The sequence below is a fragment of the Tympanuchus pallidicinctus genome, unplaced genomic scaffold (assembly GCF_026119805.1).
Source record: "Tympanuchus pallidicinctus isolate F22 unplaced genomic scaffold, pur_lepc_1.0 scaffold3, whole genome shotgun sequence".
In the NCBI taxonomy this organism is placed as follows: Eukaryota; Metazoa; Chordata; class Aves; order Galliformes; family Phasianidae; genus Tympanuchus; species Tympanuchus pallidicinctus.
In genome coordinates, this window is record NW_026294747.1 from 43,777,846 (window position 1) to 43,795,424 (window position 17,579).

The 17,579-nt window shown below is 37.5% G+C and overlaps 2 protein-coding genes across 6 annotated transcripts; one reads left to right on the forward strand and one right to left on the reverse strand.

The window, feature by feature from the left end:
* Nucleotides 1-79: 79 nt before the first annotated feature.
* Nucleotides 80-2,694, reverse strand: NDUFB1 (NADH:ubiquinone oxidoreductase subunit B1). 4 transcript variants are annotated; one of them, XM_052694055.1, is made up of 3 exons: nt 2,560-2,694; nt 1,631-1,772; nt 80-410 (listed from the first exon to the last, which is right to left on the reverse strand). In XM_052694055.1, exons 2-3 carry the CDS (start codon nt 1,768-1,770, stop codon nt 374-376), a joined length of 177 nt encoding a protein of 58 aa, XP_052550015.1. In that variant the 5' UTR covers nt 1,771-1,772; nt 2,560-2,694; the 3' UTR covers nt 80-373. The 4 variants fall into 4 exon arrangements, with proteins under 4 accessions (XP_052550015.1, XP_052550014.1, XP_052550016.1 ...); XM_052694054.1 differs by having other exon boundaries at nt 1,631-1,775; nt 2,560-2,693; XM_052694056.1 differs by having other exon boundaries at nt 1,631-1,775; nt 2,503-2,626.
* A 30-nt stretch (nt 2,695-2,724) lies between these two features.
* Nucleotides 2,725-16,076, forward strand: CPSF2 (cleavage and polyadenylation specific factor 2). 2 transcript variants are annotated; one of them, XM_052694036.1, is made up of 15 exons: nt 2,725-2,801; nt 3,314-3,499; nt 4,863-5,022; nt 5,115-5,220; nt 5,588-5,717; nt 7,018-7,133; nt 7,553-7,740; nt 8,157-8,447; nt 9,565-9,665; nt 9,991-10,191; nt 10,906-11,058; nt 11,575-11,800; nt 13,346-13,645; nt 14,467-14,601; nt 14,707-16,076. In XM_052694036.1, exons 2-15 carry the CDS (start codon nt 3,351-3,353, stop codon nt 14,797-14,799), a joined length of 2,349 nt encoding a protein of 782 aa, XP_052549996.1. In that variant the 5' UTR covers nt 2,725-2,801; nt 3,314-3,350; the 3' UTR covers nt 14,800-16,076. The 2 variants fall into 2 exon arrangements, with proteins under 2 accessions (XP_052549996.1, XP_052549995.1); XM_052694035.1 differs by having other exon boundaries at nt 2,729-2,821.
* Nucleotides 16,077-17,579: the final 1,503 nt, after the last annotated feature.

Sequence of the window (17,579 nt, forward strand, 5' to 3'; positions counted from 1 at the left end):
GTACTTCCTTGAAGGCTAGCTCATAAATTAGCCATAAACGCATTAATTCCACACCATACAGATTAATAAAAAAGGAAAATATTTTTGCATAGTTTTTTCTTTATTACATTAAGTCTTTCCTCCCCCAACTCCTGAATGGTACTTCTGGGGTCAGACATTTCTCAACATTTGTGGGTTTCCCAGGTACAAATTAGCTATATAACTAAATCACCTTTCAGAAAGTAACAAAGTAAATTAAAGTAGCACTGACAAATTGTAGGTGTTCTTTTCTGTAGCTTGATACTGTCTCAAGATAAAACCATAATCATATTATTTCAATGCATGAGATAAGGTGATTAACTGAGCAAAAATATTCTCCATTCATCAACAGCCTTTATTTCCATGTTTTTTCTTCACCGGGCCTCAGCTCCCTGTGCAGAAAGAAAAAAAAAAGGTGGAGGCCAAAGTTAGGATAAATGTTGTGGGATAATTAACACACATTTAGAATTATTCTAGAATCCTTTGATTTGGAAAGTTATCCTGACTTTTTATTTGCAACTGTTGTCAGTTTTAAACCTTCCTATACTGGTAAGGTTTTTCTTTTCAATCCAAAGCATCAAAAGATTGAGTCCTTTGCTTTGTTATAAATAAACCTCTACTGAGTTAACAGATTGATTTTTTAAAAAAATTTTTTTTTACATAATGGGACTCTAAAGGAAAAAAATCTAACGCCTTCCAATACAAAAATCCATTGCTTTAGTGGAAAGACAAATGGAGGTGAAAGTGGAAAAGGTTTTTGCAATGATGCTGAAATAGCCTGAAGTCATCAGGAACAGCAGAAAGAAAAGTGCTTGTGTAGCAGCTGCGTTAATTTTGTCATAAGCTAACTGTTTTACCAAGAAAGGAGACAGCAGTTCCCAACATAAATGTTTAAAGATGCTGCATTAACTTTAAAAAAGTAGATAATTTTTAATGACAAATTCATACAATTTTTAAATGCTATGATAATTTTAAAGATGCTTACTATACAGAAAAGCTGAAAATGAAAATTCAGTGACTGTTTCTCACTGAAGTTTCAAGGACAAAATTACAGTTTCCACATTTCATGACTTAAGAATTTGACAGAAAATTGTTAAGATTTATTTATTTACCTTTTTCCTGGGTAAATGATGTCCTTTTTCCTAGCAAAATGATTTCTGTTCACCTCCATATTAACGTGTTTACTTTATATTTTGATCTCAGGTAGAGCATCCTCCTTTTCAATTTTAGATACAAATCACACTTCCTATTACTGTAGTCTGCATTTATCCAGCTTTCACAGATTAATTAAAATCAAAACTTCTGATTCACTGTTGCAATTGACCATTTTAAACCAATTATTTTGGCTAAAAGATCAAACACAGAGATCTACATATATTTTCTTTCATGGCTAAGAGCACAAAGATTGGCTTAGAGCTAAATATTCAGAGGGCATTAGGGATCTTAAATCCTTCACAAATGCTTGCTGAAATTTTGGTCATTTTTCCCTTTAATATTTTGATAGAATTCTTTTTCATATGTACGATTTTACCAACAAACAGAGAAGCGCTTTTTAAAGTCTATTTGTGAAAACAACCAAACACATATTTTTAAAAGGCATGACAAAGCAGACCTCTTGTACAATAAGCTCTTGTTTCGGAAGGCTGACAGCCTCTCATCATTCCATCTGTCCAGATAGCATCCAACCACGAATCCCAAGGGAACAAGGATGTGAACCCAGTGGTCACGCACAGCTTGGGCAAAATTCACCATGGCTGCTAGAAAGAAAAAGCATAACAATAAGAGTTGGTAATAAACCTGTACATGGAAGCTGGTGCATGCTTAGAACATTTAACCACACTTGCTAGAATCCTACCCTGGGATCATACATATACAGGCCATTAAACACTTCCAACTAGACATGGATTTCATAGAATCAAAGAGGTTGGAAGAACCTCTGGGGATCATCTACTCCAATCCCCCCCTACCAAGGAAGATTCCCTACAGCGGCTTGCACAGGAAAGTCTTCAGATGGGTTGTATCTCCAGAGAAGGAGATTCCACAACCTCTGAGGGCAGGCTGTTCCAGTGCTGTCACCCTCACAGCAACAAAGTTCTTTTGCATATTTGTAGGGATCTTCCCGTGTTCCAGTTAGTGCTCACTGCCCTCTGTCCTATAGCTGAGCACCACTGCAAAGTGCCGGTCCAACCATATGACGCCCAGACTGCAGATATTTACAAACACAGATAGGATCCCCTCTCAGCCTGCTCTCAAATGCACATGCAAGTTTCTTAGAAACAGCCCTAAACAACGCTCGGGTCTTAGAAATGGGATTTTATCCTAAAATGGGAGCGGAACATCTCTCTTAAGGCATTAATGGTGACATTTATGCGAGCTCGGATGACAGAAGGCAGACACAAGCCACTTTTCTTCCCCTTCCCGCCTCCCGCCCCGCCCGAGCCGAGCTCTCAGGGCGCCCTCTGTGCCTACACTCACGGTACCGACCCTCGGCAGGGCGGCTGCCAGCGCGCCACGCACACGAAACGCTACCCCGGAACCTACCGGGACTCACAAACACCGCTCACTGCACCAGGCCCCGCACAGCGGCCACCCCAAGGGCAACGGGCGGCGCGAGCAACTTGGGAGAGCCCACGAGCGCGGGGGACCGAGGGAAGCCGCCTTCACCCCCCCCGGGAATGGTGCCGTCCGTTCGCCTCTCCCCTTCCTCCTCCTTCTCCCCGCCCTGCGCAAGATGGCGGCGAGCGGCGCCGGTTCGGGCGGCCGTGGGCGCGCGTCGTGAGGCTGTAGGAGCAACTCGAGGCAGGTAGCGGCGGGGAGGGGGCACTGCTGTGCAGCGGCCCCTCCGTGGGAGACGAGCAGTAAAGGGCCTGTGCGGTGCTCGCCGCGCTCGTTCTTCCTCCCCTTGGACCGGGGCCGAGCGGCGGGTCCCGGCCGGGAGCTGGAGGCGCTCTGCGGGGCCGGGCTGCCCTCGGGCGGCCGCAGGGTCTGGAGGGCCGCAGCTATCGCAGCGCGTGCTGCGCCGCCTCGGTGATTCGCTAACGTTCGTGTCTAATTCTAATGAATTTCTAATCCCTTTCTATTTGCAAAAGGCCCCAAGGATCAGGTGTTGCAATCTGAAACTTGTCGATAGGTATCCAGCTGCTGTAGTCAGCATCACGCATTGCTGTTATCATGTGTGTCCTCAGAAACGTTAGCAGAGATAGCCCTACCTCTCAATTTCTTGTCTTTTTTTTTTTTTAAATAAATAGCTTTTTGTTTTGGATTACTCAGTAACACGTTGTCTTTCCCTGCTCAGGTCTGTTCTTTAGGAAATAAGACACTTGGACAGCAGGATGACATCCATCATCAAGCTGACCACGCTCTCCGGAGTGCAGGAGGAGTCTGCTCTGTGTTACCTGCTGCAGGTGGATGAGTTTCGGTTTCTGTTGGACTGTGGATGGGATGAGAACTTTTCTATGGATATTATTGATTCCCTAAAGAAGTAAGTACTTTGTGCACTCTAAACATGCTTTGCGTTTTCTGAAAGCTCTCAAAATAACTTCTTGACAGAGTTGGGATACTCTGCAGAAGTTGGTTTTCAGATCGAGTCTGCTGATCTTGAAACACAAGGCAAGAGTTCAGGTGTGTGTGTGTGTGTATATATATGTATGTATATATGTTTGTATATATACATGTTGATCTCTCCTAGAGGAGGGCCATGAAGAAGGAAGCTGGGCTTGTTCAGCCTGGAGAAAAGAAGGCTGTGGGGTGACCTCATTGCAGCCTTTCAGTACCTAAAGGGAGCCTACAAACAGGACGGGAATCAACTCTTTGAAAGGGTTGATAACTGCAGGACAAGGGGAAATGGTTTTAAGTTGAGGGAGGGGAGATTTAGGTTGGATGTCAGTGGGAAATTCTTTACAGAAAGAGTGATGAGGTGCTGAAACAGGCTGCCCGGAGAGGTTGTGGATGCCCCGTCCCTGGAGGTGTTCAAGGCCAGATTGGATGGGGCCCTAGGCAGCCTGGTCTAGTATTAAAGGTGGAGGCTGGTGGGCCTGCATGTGGCATGGAGGATGGAAATTATTGTGTAGTAGCATCTAAGATGTTTTTGGTGTCTTACCTGAGAAGCATTTAAATTTAATCCCTGTTTTAATAATAGCTGTCAAGAATAATGTGCATGGTCAGTCACTATGTAAGGGACCAAAAAGCTGACTCCTTCTGCCCAACTTGTATTTTCACTTGTTGCATTTGTTTTAGGCCCTTATGTTTTTGAATTATGATAGCTAGTCTTTGGCCTGAGTTCTTAAGTTATACCACAGTTTTCAAGGAAAAGCAACTTGTGTTTTTATTTATATAAATTAATTTTTAAAATGAAACTAAAACTCACCCTTATTTTTAACCCAAATGTATTTTGATTTGATTGGCCTTTGCATCCTGTTATTTGTACTTCCTCATTTGAAGAAAAGTTGTAATGTATTTTAGGTTTTTTAAATACATAAGCAGTATCGTGTTTGCTCTGAATATACCTTTGGTTCTTCAGTTAATGAACTTTCTGGTATCCAAATATATGCTGAAGTCTTTCTAATCAAGAACATAGTGCAAAACTTTTGGAAGTTCGTATGTCACCCGGTCCTTGAACTTACGTTTTCAGGTCTCAGTTATTTAAGTTTTTATTTTACTTGAGATTGTTTGGAAAAAAACCGTAACTTTTAATTAGGTTTTTAAAAACTTTATTCTAAACTAAAAGGACTTGAGTTCTGATGTTTGTTGTTTGTACTGTGCAGTTGATCTTAAGACAGTCGTGGTAGCAAGTATGTCATACCATATACAACTCCCCACCATCTTCTGCTGTCCTTCTTTTGTAGGCATGTACACCAAGTTGATGCTGTTCTCCTTTCTCATCCTGACCCTCTACACCTTGGTGCTCTTCCATATGCAGTTGGAAAAATGGGATTGAACTGTGCCATTTATGCAACTATTCCTGTGTATAAAATGGGACAGATGTTTATGTATGATCTCTATCAGGTATCTTTTTGGTTCACGCCTTAATACTCAACATCTTTGACAAGGTAGAGGGCTTGAATTTTTGAACATTCTGTGCTTCTTATTTGTTTTAGTCTCGCCATAATACTGAAGATTTCACACTCTTTACATTGGATGATGTAGATGCAGCATTTGATAAGATACAGCAGCTAAAGTTTTCTCAGATTGTCAACTTGAAAGGTAAAGTCCCATCAGCAAGTTTTGATAGCTTAGTGATTCTGTTCCCTTTCATTGGCAGTTCAGGTAACTTTTTAAAAGAAGTATGTTATTTGAATGTTGTGCATTTCCCAGGTGTCAGTCTACATCAGCCAAATGTCAGTAGAATTTCCATTTAATGAGGAGAAGGCTATGCCAAGGTTGATGGATTTTACTGGTTAGATAGGAAGGAGAGAGATGTTACTGATTTTCATACCTCATTTGACTTTTTTCCAAGTGATAGCTTTGGAGATTAGCTACTTATTTACCTATTATTTAGAGTAATAGGTTTTCATACATGTCATCTACCTAAAATACTGAAAGCTATCTAAGAGACCATTCTTTTTTGTAGGCAAAGGACACGGTCTGTCAATCACGCCATTGCCTGCAGGTCACATGATAGGAGGCACGATTTGGAAGATTGTCAAAGATGGAGAGGAAGAAATTGTTTATGCAGTTGATTTCAACCACAAGAGGGAGATGTAAGTTCAGTATAACTATATTTCTCTGATGTGTTAAGTGTGTATAATTTGTGTGATAAATAAGTATGGAAGTAGCGGCGCCTTTCCAGATGTAAGAAAACCACTAATTTTACTTGGATTCATATCAGTGAATTTGAAACAAGCTTTAGCCCTGGGTTTCTTCATTCTGCTCAGATTTATTTTAGATTGAAGCAGGAAACATTCAGAAAGTGTTTGTATCATGCACTTGAAAAGCTTTTCGTGTTATTTTGAGGAGGGAAATAACACACAGCTTCTCTTTGTCATGTAGGAAACAGTTTTTACAAACTCTGTTTTCTGTTTCTCAGAATCTTACTTGACTTGGAAGGAACAGGAACTCTTAAAACAATGTGCTCAAATTCAACCTATCAAGATGGAATTTGCAGTATAACCATAGAGTGTAGTTGTTTTTAGGATGTTTTTGGGATACACAATATTTACTTTCTGAAAAATATCCTAGAGGCTATAGAGCAAGTACATGAATGTTGACTCTTAAAAATTACTGCTTGGCTTACTGGATGGTTGAGATTTAAGAAAGTTTATGGTTTTGAAATCCTGGAAAATGTTAAAGAAGAATTTGTGGGTTTTTTCTACCTTAGCTGACAGAATATTTCTCATGTCCTGCCTTCCTCCCATAAAATGCTTGTTTAGGAGAGGAAAAAAGGCAAGAAAATAAATATCGAAATAAGGTTTACTCGTTAGTGTTTGTTAGTATGGTTTTTAATATGCATCTTACCCAATTTAAGCATAAAAACAGAATTGTAGAACGTTCAGAATGGAAATGGTCCCACAGGGATCATGGAATCCAACCTCTGGCTCCACACTGGGCCACCCAGCATTCAAGCCCTACGTCTGAGAGCTTGTCCAAATGCTCCTTGAACCCTGGCAGGCTTGGTGCTGTGACTACAGCCTTAGGGAGCCTATTTCTGGCTTAATTGAAGTTACGCTAAAGAGACTTTCAGGGAGTGAGAAAAAGAGGAAGGAAGTAAAGTGAACTAAATTGAACCTGTTTTTTCTAGTAATTGTAAATATTTATACAGTTGATAATAAATATTTACTATATTAACCTCCTTGGAATTACTTGTTTAATCAGACTGACTCTTGGACACCTTCTTATTCTTGGCCTGAAGTATTTTCTTTAAGCAGCTCTTTGATTTGCTTATATGTGATACCCTGTTTTTTCCACTGTTGAAATATACATGGAAAACTGTATGTTCGCAGTCTTATTTTTTCCTTGTAAAATAGAAATGCTGACAGTGAGTTCTGGCCTTTTTTTCCACAGCCATCTGAACGGTTGTTCATTGGAAATGCTGAGCAGGCCTTCATTGCTTATCACAGATTCATTTAATGCTACTTACGTACAACCCAGGAGGAAACAAAGGGATGAACAGCTACTAAGTACGTATTCTGTTTGGGGCTCAAGATAGCAGTAACAGTTTGATTTATTAGCCACTGTAAATTGTTGGTTTTTTTTTTAAAGAAGTTTGCTAACATCTAAATTAAGAATCTTTATTCAATTTTAACAACTTTTGAATTGCTTTTTCCTGATGGTACTAACCCTGTGGGGAAAATGTTTTCATAAAAACAATGACTTGCAGTCATGTGAAAGTCAAGTGTATATGAAAATAGTGTATTTTACCCAGTAATGTTTGACTTAAGGGATTTTTAAATGACTTTCCTTAGCACATTCTTCTATTAATCTCCATTTTACTGATGTCTGAAAAAAAGTTATTGTAAAAATTAGTAATCAAGGTGGTGGGATCTTCAAAGCTCTAGATGTGGTTAAAAGTAGTTCTTTCTGTTTTAACTCTTCTTAGCTAATGTTTTGGAGACATTACGAGGTGATGGAAATGTGTTGATAGCTGTGGATACAGCTGGCAGAGTTCTGGAACTTGCTCAACTTCTTGATCAGATCTGGAGAACGAAAGATGCAGGATTAGGAGTTTACTCTCTGGCGCTTTTGAATAACGTCAGCTACAATGTAGTGGAGTTCTCTAAATCACAGGTTTGTTTTCATTTTGATATGCAGTTGTGAGGGGGGTAGCAAGACGTGTATTCAAGAGCTTTTTTTTTTCTCTTTAACAGTAAGAAGTGACTGAAATCTGGGTGTTGTCCTTATTCTAGAGTGGGTGTTTTTCTCAAGCAAATACTGTTCTTTTCAGTCAAGTTACACAAAGTCCAGTCATGGCTGCTGCCATGGTTCTTGATATTCATTTTATCACAAAACTTGTTAAAATAGTTTATAGCTCTTAAAAAGCTGGATTTAAATTACTCACTTGTGTTGTCTACCCTACATTATTTCTACACATATTGAGAAACTTTGTAATTGTGCGTATTTCATTCTTCTGCTTCCTGTCAGGTTATACATTTTTATATAGCTTGTATTACTATAGATAACTTTGTCTAAATATTTTATTGTAGGTGGAATGGATGAGTGATAAATTGATGAGGTGCTTCGAAGACAAGAGAAACAATCCTTTCCAGTTCCGCCATCTCTCCTTATGTCATAGTCTGTCTGATTTGGCTCGAGTGCCTAGTCCAAAAGTTGTCCTTGCCAGCCAACCTGATTTAGAATGTGGGTTTTCGAGAGATCTTTTCATTCAGTGGTGCCAGGATTCCAAGAACTCCATAATTTTAACTTACCGTACCACACCTGGAACGCTGGCACGATTCCTGATTGATAATCCTTCTGAAAAAGTTATAGACATTGAGGTAAGAATTGCCTGTATATCTTAAAGTTTTTGTGGTGGGCTACCTGGGGGAATATAAGTAAAATTGAATTTAGTTCTCTTTTTTTACCTGCTGAAAATGCTTTTAGTGGCAGAAGAAAATCTGAAATGAGTATGTTGCATATATAAAGTGTTAAGGATAAATTTGTATAAAGCAAGTCTTAGTAGGAAGTGCAGAATATTTTTTGTTGCTACAGTTGAATTGGGGTCTAATAAGATGAGCATGAAGTTGCTTTTAAATATTTATCTTTACACAGTGTTTTTTTTTGTCCTCACATTAAAAAAATCTCTGCATACAGTTTAGGTGCAGATCCAACTACGGATGGATTATTCTTTCTGGAAACTACTTCGAGTTTAGATTAGGGGAGAATCAAGTCAAATGAGTACAGTGTATCCTACCAGAGTAAGATAAGTGAAACTTATGAACTAAAAGAACACAATTATTTGTTAGTTATGCTGCCAGATTGTATTCAAATAGTATACCTGTGCCTACTTCACTCTGGTAAATAGTGGTAATTTCTGGGAGTCCTTTGTGATCCCAGTAATCATTTCAGTCCTGATGCAACTTGCTTTCAGTTTTAGGTTGGATTGGTTCAGTGTTACTAGAATTGAACATTATCGTATGTGACCTGTGGTCTAATCAGTTCTGAAAAACAAACCAAAAAAAAACCAAACCAAAACAAAAAAAAGCAACAAGACTTAATGTTGTTTTGCCTGCTAACATGTAATTTTGCCAGGTACTTCTGTTCATGTTAGAGGCTCAAAGGTCAAAAAATAGTAGCTCACCTTAGAGTATTTGCATTTAGTTATTGAAGGGAGGTGTTTCCTCAAGGTATTTTAAGGAATTATTGTAAAATGAATTTACTTTAATACTTCAGAATTAATTTTATGTTCTTATGTAGTTTGTACTAATTGACTACGTTGTCATAATGTTGTCATGCTAAGGTGCCATGTGTTTATGTAAGTTGTTACATAAAGGACAAGATCATATTTGTCCTTGGTACTTAAGTATAAATATTATCTTACCAGCAGTGTGTAGGAGAAGTATTAACAGCAAGTCAGCTACTCACAGAAAGTCTAATTTTTACTTTATTTATAAGTTGAGAAGACGTGTCAAGTTGGAAGGAAAAGAACTTGAAGAATACCTAGAAAAGGAGAAACTAAAGAAAGAAGCAGCTAAGAAGTTAGAGCAGTCTAAAGAGTAAGTATGTTAGCTGTTGTGTTCTGCTGTTATTAGTTGAGATGCATGTTCAGCCTGATGTTTCAACCATTTACAGGGGCAAGTGAAAGTAACAGTTTCGGTAGGTTTGAGTGCATCGAGGAGTCAGAATGGTTGTCTTTAGTCAGGGGTTGTCTTTAATCCATTGTTACTATAGACCTGTTTCATCTGAATTTTGTGAACATTTTCTCTTCAACTGTCCTTGTCCTTAGTCTTAACTGTTACTGTCCAGTCAGTGTGTTTTTGTAATACTAAACCTGATGAAAAAAGAAAAGAAAAGGCTATTATTCTTGGAATACCATTTCAGGGCAGATATTGATTCCAGTGATGAGAGTGATGCGGAAGAAGATATTGATCAGCCAACTGTGCATAAGACCAAACATGATTTGATGATGAAAGGTGAAGGTAGCCGGAAAGGAAGCTTCTTCAAACAGGCAAAGAAATCTTATCCAATGTTCCCAGCCCCTGAAGAAAGAATTAAATGGGATGAATATGGCGAGATTATCAAGTATGTGGGGAGAGCAGCGGTAATGCTTAGTAACGTGTAATAGCCATGAAATAGTTCAAAAATAGAAGTAATGAAAATAAAAATCAGGTTTGTCTCTCTTTTGCTATACTGTTGTATGTTGTTGCAAGCACAGTAAGTTTTAGTGGCTCCTGAAACATGATTCTAGCTGAGATTCACAGGAAGCTTATGATGGGATTGAAACTGCAAAGCATTGATCTTGGGCCTGAATTCACATTTGTTACGAAGCGATTCCAGTCCACGTTTTTGTTTTGATTTTTGTTGCTGCTGTTTGCTTTCTTTTTTCTTTTTATGGGAGAAAAGATTAAAAACTTCTTTTGAATTTGGCATTTTCCTGCTTTATATTCCGCATAATTTTGAAAAATTTATAGAGCTTCATTAAGGGGTATTATTTGGCCTAGAAAAATCTGGCAATATTTGTCCTATTTTTATGATGAATACATAGTAGAAACCCTTAAATTAGTAGTATTCTGCAAGATATCAAAGTTCTTTTTTTTTTTTTAAGATACAAAGGTGACACTTTCCACTTGAGCTCTGTCCATATGTGGAATTATTTAAGGAAAACATGTTTAAATTGTTAACACTAAAAATTTTAAAATAACTCAGTATTTATGTCAGAACTGCTTGTTTCTATACTATGTAATGCTTTGGATTTACTATAAGACTATTAAAAGCAAAATGCTTTTCCTCCTTTAGACCAGAAGACTTTCTAGTTCCAGAACTTCAGGCAACTGAAGAAGAAAAAAGCAAATTAGAATCTGGTTTGACAAATGGAGAGGAGCCAATGGACCAGGATTTATCAGATGTTCCTACCAAGTGTATATCAGCAACAGAATCCATGGAAATTAAGTGAGTGGCTTTGTTCTTGTTTTCATAATTTCAGAGCCAAGAGAAGAAAAGAATTATTATTATATAATTATTTGGTTTTTTTTAACATTGTGAGACTGGATAGTGGCTCCCTGTATTTTTCCCACTGCACAAATGTCTTTTGCAGAAGGATCAATAAGAAATGTATGCCAGTCTAGCGTCAGGCTATTAATAATGCACATATTTCACTTTCTGTTTTGTTCTGCTTGTTACCTGTGAGACAAAAAAGTGATTATGGGTGAATTCCAGTACTGCACATCTCCTGAATGCATCCTCCAAAGTCTCAGCTGTTAGAGGATTATTTGGAGCTACACGTGTATATATGCTGATATTCTACAAATCTGTATTTTACTGATCTGTAATGTACGTTTTGCTGACATTTTACTGTGATGTAGAAGAATTTTTTGTAATGTTTTCCATTTTTAAATTAAATCTCACAAAATATCTTTAAGATATATGGTTTTTGTTCTTTTGCATCTTGTTTTTTGTTCAAACTAGAGCCAGGGTTACATATATCGACTATGAGGGACGCTCAGATGGGGACTCAATTAAAAAAATCATTAACCAAATGAAACCAAGACAACTAATCATTGTCCACGGGCCACCTGAAGCCAGCCAGGATCTTGCTGAATGTTGCAGAGCTTTTGGTGGAAAAGATATTAAAGTGTATATGCCAAAACTACATGAAACTGTAGATGCAACCAGTGAAACTCATATTTACCAGGTAAGGTGCTGGAATTTGTTACTTGTATGTACAAGTACTGACATCTGTAGTAGAGCAGCTGTAGTGGCAGACTTTCTTATTTAACCCTCAATTTTTTGTTAGAGGAGATGCGAAACATTTCATGTGTATACTTGACTTTGACATTAACAGCTGCTGTTACGTGTAAGCATTCTCCTATGCTCAAGTGAGTATTTCTCATAAGAAGTATTTAAAACAAAACTTGAATGTGAGGTCAGTGTTCTTCAACCTGTAGTGCTGAAGGCCATGTTTATGTCTCTGGAAGCATCAGTTTGTTTTATTCAAGTCTTAATAGCTTTGTTGTGTCTATATTTAAATTACTGCCGTATGTAACCTGGAACTCAAGATTCTTTTTGAAGTTTCGAGAGGAACCTTAGAGAGTAAAGGAAAAAAAAAAATCATGTATTGGACTCTCTGTACCCAGTAGTTTAGAGGAAAGCATTTTGCATGCTGTTTAGACATCAGTTCTTTATTCCTTTTATCCTTTTACAATTAATCTAAAAGTATCACTAGAATTGTTGAAAGAAGTATTTTTGCTGCTTTCCAGAGAAAAATCTGTTAGCCTTGGAAGTAGAAAGTTCCTGTTACTCAAAATTACCTTGTTCTGGCATTCTTTAAGACAACAGACTTTTGTGGGGGTTTTTTTGGTATTGCTAGGGTTTAAGAAATGACAAATCTATGATTTTTCACAAAGTATTTATCTGAATAAAACTATAATAGCTCTATATTTTGTTTCAATTTTGTTGTTACTCATAAAAGTGAAATCAATCTTCATAAATTCAGGGATTCTTAATATATTTTTTTTCTTTCTCATTGAAACAACTGAACAGATGGAGTACTCTGGAGACATTGAATTAGAAGATAATAGATGGGAGCTGGATATCAGAATCCTGATGTCTTTTGGTTGGATTGTGCTGCAGATAATTAGTTGCAGTTTCATTTGTACAGTTGCAGCCTTGATTCCTCTATTGCCATAGTGCACCATCCCATGTGGATAGCAATCTTTCAGGGTAGGGCTTATTTAATTAGTTCATGTCTTGATATGTGTGAGGAATCAAAGTAATATTTTGATGACTTAAAGTCTGATATTGTCAACTTCCCCTTTCTTAAAAAATATATTTTATAGAGAAGGTTGAAATTCGAAGCAGCTTTTGTAACCCGAATATATTTTTAGACATTTTCCTTAAATTCGTTAAGGCCAATTGAAGAACCCCTTGGCCACAAAAAAAAAAAAGTTGCTTTAAAAGGCAATGATTATTCCTCCTTGTTTTGCAGTCATACTGGCTCTTATTTTAATCAAGATTTTAAAAGATATAGTTCTCTTCTACTGTTTAAGTTGACTACTGAAATGAGATAATACAAAATATAATTCGTATTAGTGTAGAATGTCTCCAAAAGACTATGAACTAAACCTATGCAGAGAGAGAGTAGAAGAAAAACTGCTTTAAAAGCATGAAGTAAGAATCTGGTTGTTTGTTTTGTTTTGTTTTTTCTATTAAACCATGCTTTTATTTTTGTGCACCCCAGGTCAGGTTAAAAGATTCTCTTGTCAGCTCACTTCAGTTCTGTAAAGCCAAGGATGCCGAGTTGGCTTGGATAGATGGTGTCCTGGATATGCGGGTCTCGAAAGTGGATACTGGAGTTATTTTGGAAGAGGGAGAGCTGAGGGAAGATGAAGAGTTAGAGATGCAAGTGGATGTGCCTTCTTCAGACTCTAGTGTCATTGCACAACAAAAGGCCATGAAAAGTCTTTTTGGTGATGATGATAAGGAGATGTGTGAGGAGAGTGAAATCATCCCTACTTTGGAACCACTGCCACCTCACGAGGTACAGAAACTTTCCTGGATTAGACTACTACTTTTTTTTTGAGTTCTGTGTTCTAATGCTGTTACTATTGTTTCAGATTTCAAGCTTTTCAGCAAGCACTATCTATTGCATCCAATAAAATGGTGCCTAGCGTACAGTTACCATCTATTTGTGAATATTAGATCTTAGTGTTCTATATTTGTAATTAATACCTGTGGATTTTTAAATCAGTTGATATTTAGTCCTTCTTGGGTTACATTATGTGTTGTTGATGCCATGGGAAATACACTTCTGTACTTAAGTAGACGTATGTCTTTTGAAATTCGTGCATCTCTACTTCTGAGTGATCTGAAAGCTCATTAATTTTTTTCATGATATTACTCTTAAATGAAAATACTTTCATGTGTGAATAGGTAATTTCATTTGTTCAGTTAATGAAGTACTTCCTTATCCTAGAATTACTTAAGATACTATTACAGAGTCTTGAATATAGTCTGTTCCAGGAGCTAGATAAACATAGATAAACAACTCTAAAGTCTCTTCAGATTCATGGCAACCATCACAGAACTAGGTACTGGTCAGTAGTGCAGCTTACTGCAGCTCTGGCCCTGGCATAACTTGGCTCAAAAGAGTCTTCAATATGTGAACGCGGAAAGAAGTCTTTTGCTTGATAGATGACTTCTAAGGCTTGCCATCCTGGAATTGTCTTGCTAATTTTCTCCTCTGTAGTCCTGTAGCCTATCCATAGGTCATGCAGTTGCCAACACAATAAGGAAAAGATCTTTGGAAAAATGAAAGGCGGTAAATAGCAGGAATTTTAAAACTGTGTACATTGTTTAAAGGTTCCTGGACATCAGTCTGTGTTTATGAATGAGCCAAGACTATCTGACTTCAAGCAAGTTCTCTTGAGAGAAGGAATTCAAGCTGAGTTTGTAGGAGGAGTGCTTGTGTGCAACAATATGGTGGCTGTTCGCAGGGTAGGTGATCTGTGTCTTAAAACTCTTTGCTAACTAATTTTCTAAATGAAAATTATGCTTCTTGTTAGTTTAAAGATATTAAATTGAAATATCATTTTGTTTCAGACTGAAACGGGGCGCATTGGACTGGAAGGCTGTCTCTGTCAGGACTTCTACAGGATAAGAGAACTTTTATATAAGCAATATGCTATTGTCTAAAAGAAGCACTTAAAGGTGTTTTCGCTTGAACTTCTGAGTATGCAGAGGATTTCTCTCTGGACTTTTTGTAGTTTTCTAATTTATACAGGGGAAAAGTAATTCATAAAGAACAGTTAATTACCCTGAACATGTAAATAACAACCATTGTTGCTCTTCATAAATATGTTGGTATGTTCCATGTTTTTGACTTTCAAACTGTTATGACTTATCTCCCACATAATGTATCACAAATGAGTTTATGACCACGAGCTGTTTCTCAGGAAGGATTGGCATTGATAAGTCACATTTTGATTTGTTAGATTCCCTGCCAAAGACTACGCAATAGATAAAAGTCATTCTTCTGTTCTCAAATAAGATCAGATAGGGAGTTGTGGTTTCTTTGTTTTCTCTTTTTTGTTAGTTTTTTGTTATTTCAACAAGTCTGATTTATAGAAGAGTCTTGAGTTGTCTTGTGTTTTTGTTTTTTTTTGTTGTTTCTTTTTTTTCCCTTTTTAAATGGGGTCTAGTTAAAATATATTTTTAACAGCCCACTTAAAGTTGTCTATATGTTCCCCCAGTGCTAATCTGGCTGCATCTTAATGTTGCTTGTCTCCTCTTACTGACTTGTTCCAGTACAGCACTTCATTATTCTATATGAAGTATTAATCTGCAGGATCAAAAAAACTGCTTTGAAAAGGTAAGTTAAGAAGACTGGTGAAGATCCTTAGGCAGCGTAAAATCTAGCATTTATGTGCTTCAGGGTAACTTCTGTACAAGCTCATTGAATTTGTACCTTCTAGCTTTTGCGGAGTTGTGCCAACTATAAATTATTTTAAATTCTGATTTTTAATACCTTGGAAAACTAAAGCCTTTATTTACACACTGCTGTTTGTTCAGAATGCCATGAATCAAGTTCAGGATCCGTTATCTTGAAAGCTGAGTTCATGTGATGAATCTAATGCCTTCGTGCTGTGTTTCATAGTAGTTGCATGTTTTGACAGTGGGATTTATTCTAGCGGATGATGCTAGAAATTGAACTTACTTTTTTGGTGAAGATGAGCAGTTCTTCTAGTTTAGTTTCTCAGAAATGAATGTGTGCATACAAATAGCCTCTTGAGAGTTTATTTAATCCCATTTCCCCCCATCCACATATGCACCACCAGTTTTGGTAATGAAAAGTTGCCTGCTTGTTTTTACATTGAACAGCAATGTAATATGCGCTCTCTGTCTAATGTTTAAATAAAATATTTGGGCAAAGTGGCAAAAAACAGCCCTGTGGGCTATCAGTGAAAAGATAATTTGCTTTCTAATTTGTTCTTTGGCTAATAGTGTCTTATCTGATCTGCAGAATATTTATTCTGTTTAAAATTAAAATAGGAACTTGAAATTGAAGTCTTCCTTTCAAAAAGAAAAAAAAGCAAACTACAAAATACCCAAGCTGCTAGAACTAGATGCTAAAAATGTAAAACATTTGAAAGTGTTAAGTGAGAATATACTTTGTTACATAAAACTTCCTGTCTAGGATTGACTAAAAGCTGAACACTTCTTAGGCAACAGTATTGAAAAATGTTTTAAACTATATGGACAGTCAGAACTTCTCAGAAATGCGTTTTCTTTTTAGCTGTTTTCTAGCAGTGCGATGTAAATCTACATGATTTGCGATGCTTACTGGTTAATACTATTGTATTACTATTGTTGATACTAATGAACTTTTATAAAGTGCATTACTTTGTACATAATAATTTTGGCCTTAGAACTTTTAACCGGGGGTCTTGGGGTGGGCAGATGTCCCTTAAGACTGAAGAGGATACCTTAATAAATTTATTCCAGAACTGGATGGTGAGGTCTCACAAAAGCAGATGGGCAGAATCACCTCCCTTGACCTGCTGTCAGGATAAGGTTGGTCTTCTGGGCTGCAAGTGCACTTTGCTAGCTCATGTTGAGTCTTTCATCAATTGACATGCCCAAATCCTTCTCCTCAGAGCTATTCTCAAGCTATTCTCTGCCCAGCCTGTATTTGTGTTTGGGATTGCCCCAACCCAGATGCAGGATTGGCTGGGTCCACCTCTCAAGCCTGTCTAGGTCCCTTCTCTCTAGTATCACTTCTCTCTAGTGTGTCACTTGCACCACTCAGCTTGGTGTCGTTTGCAAAGTTGTCACCTACTGAGATGTTAAATAACACTGGTCCAAGCACTGGTCCCTGGGGAACGCTGAGCTGTTAACCACAACTCTCTGAGTGCAACCATCCAGCCAGTAGTCATCTTTTAAAAGATGGTGGGTTGGAAGATGAGTGCAAAGTCAAATCAGGTAAAGATATCCAGGGAACAGAATTTTAGATCTTAGATACCTAAAAACTGTATAAGAAATTGGTGGCATTTAAAGTTGGATTCATTTTGTAGATGCAGCTCACTGTTGTGTATGCTTCATTACCTGTAAATACAGAACAGGAGAGTTAGTTATGTCAATGTGAGCAGTGTTAGTCTTAAGGAATGAATGCATGTATTATCTCTTCTTTTATAATACAAGTTTACTTAGAAAATCATCTTCCAAGAAGCTTGCTGGCAGGGTAGATTTCTCACCAAATGTTTAGTCTAAAAAATCTCCCTGCCTGCATTTTAAACAGTGTACGTTGTGAACTGTTGGTGTACATCACACTGCTCTACCAGTATTAACATAAGCACAAAAGAGTGTGTTGTTTTGGATCTATCTAAATAACTGAAAATGTTTTACTGATTTAATTAATTCCTTGTCCTAAAGGATGTGCACATGTGTTTCTGGCAGAGAAATTCTGCTGAAGAGTG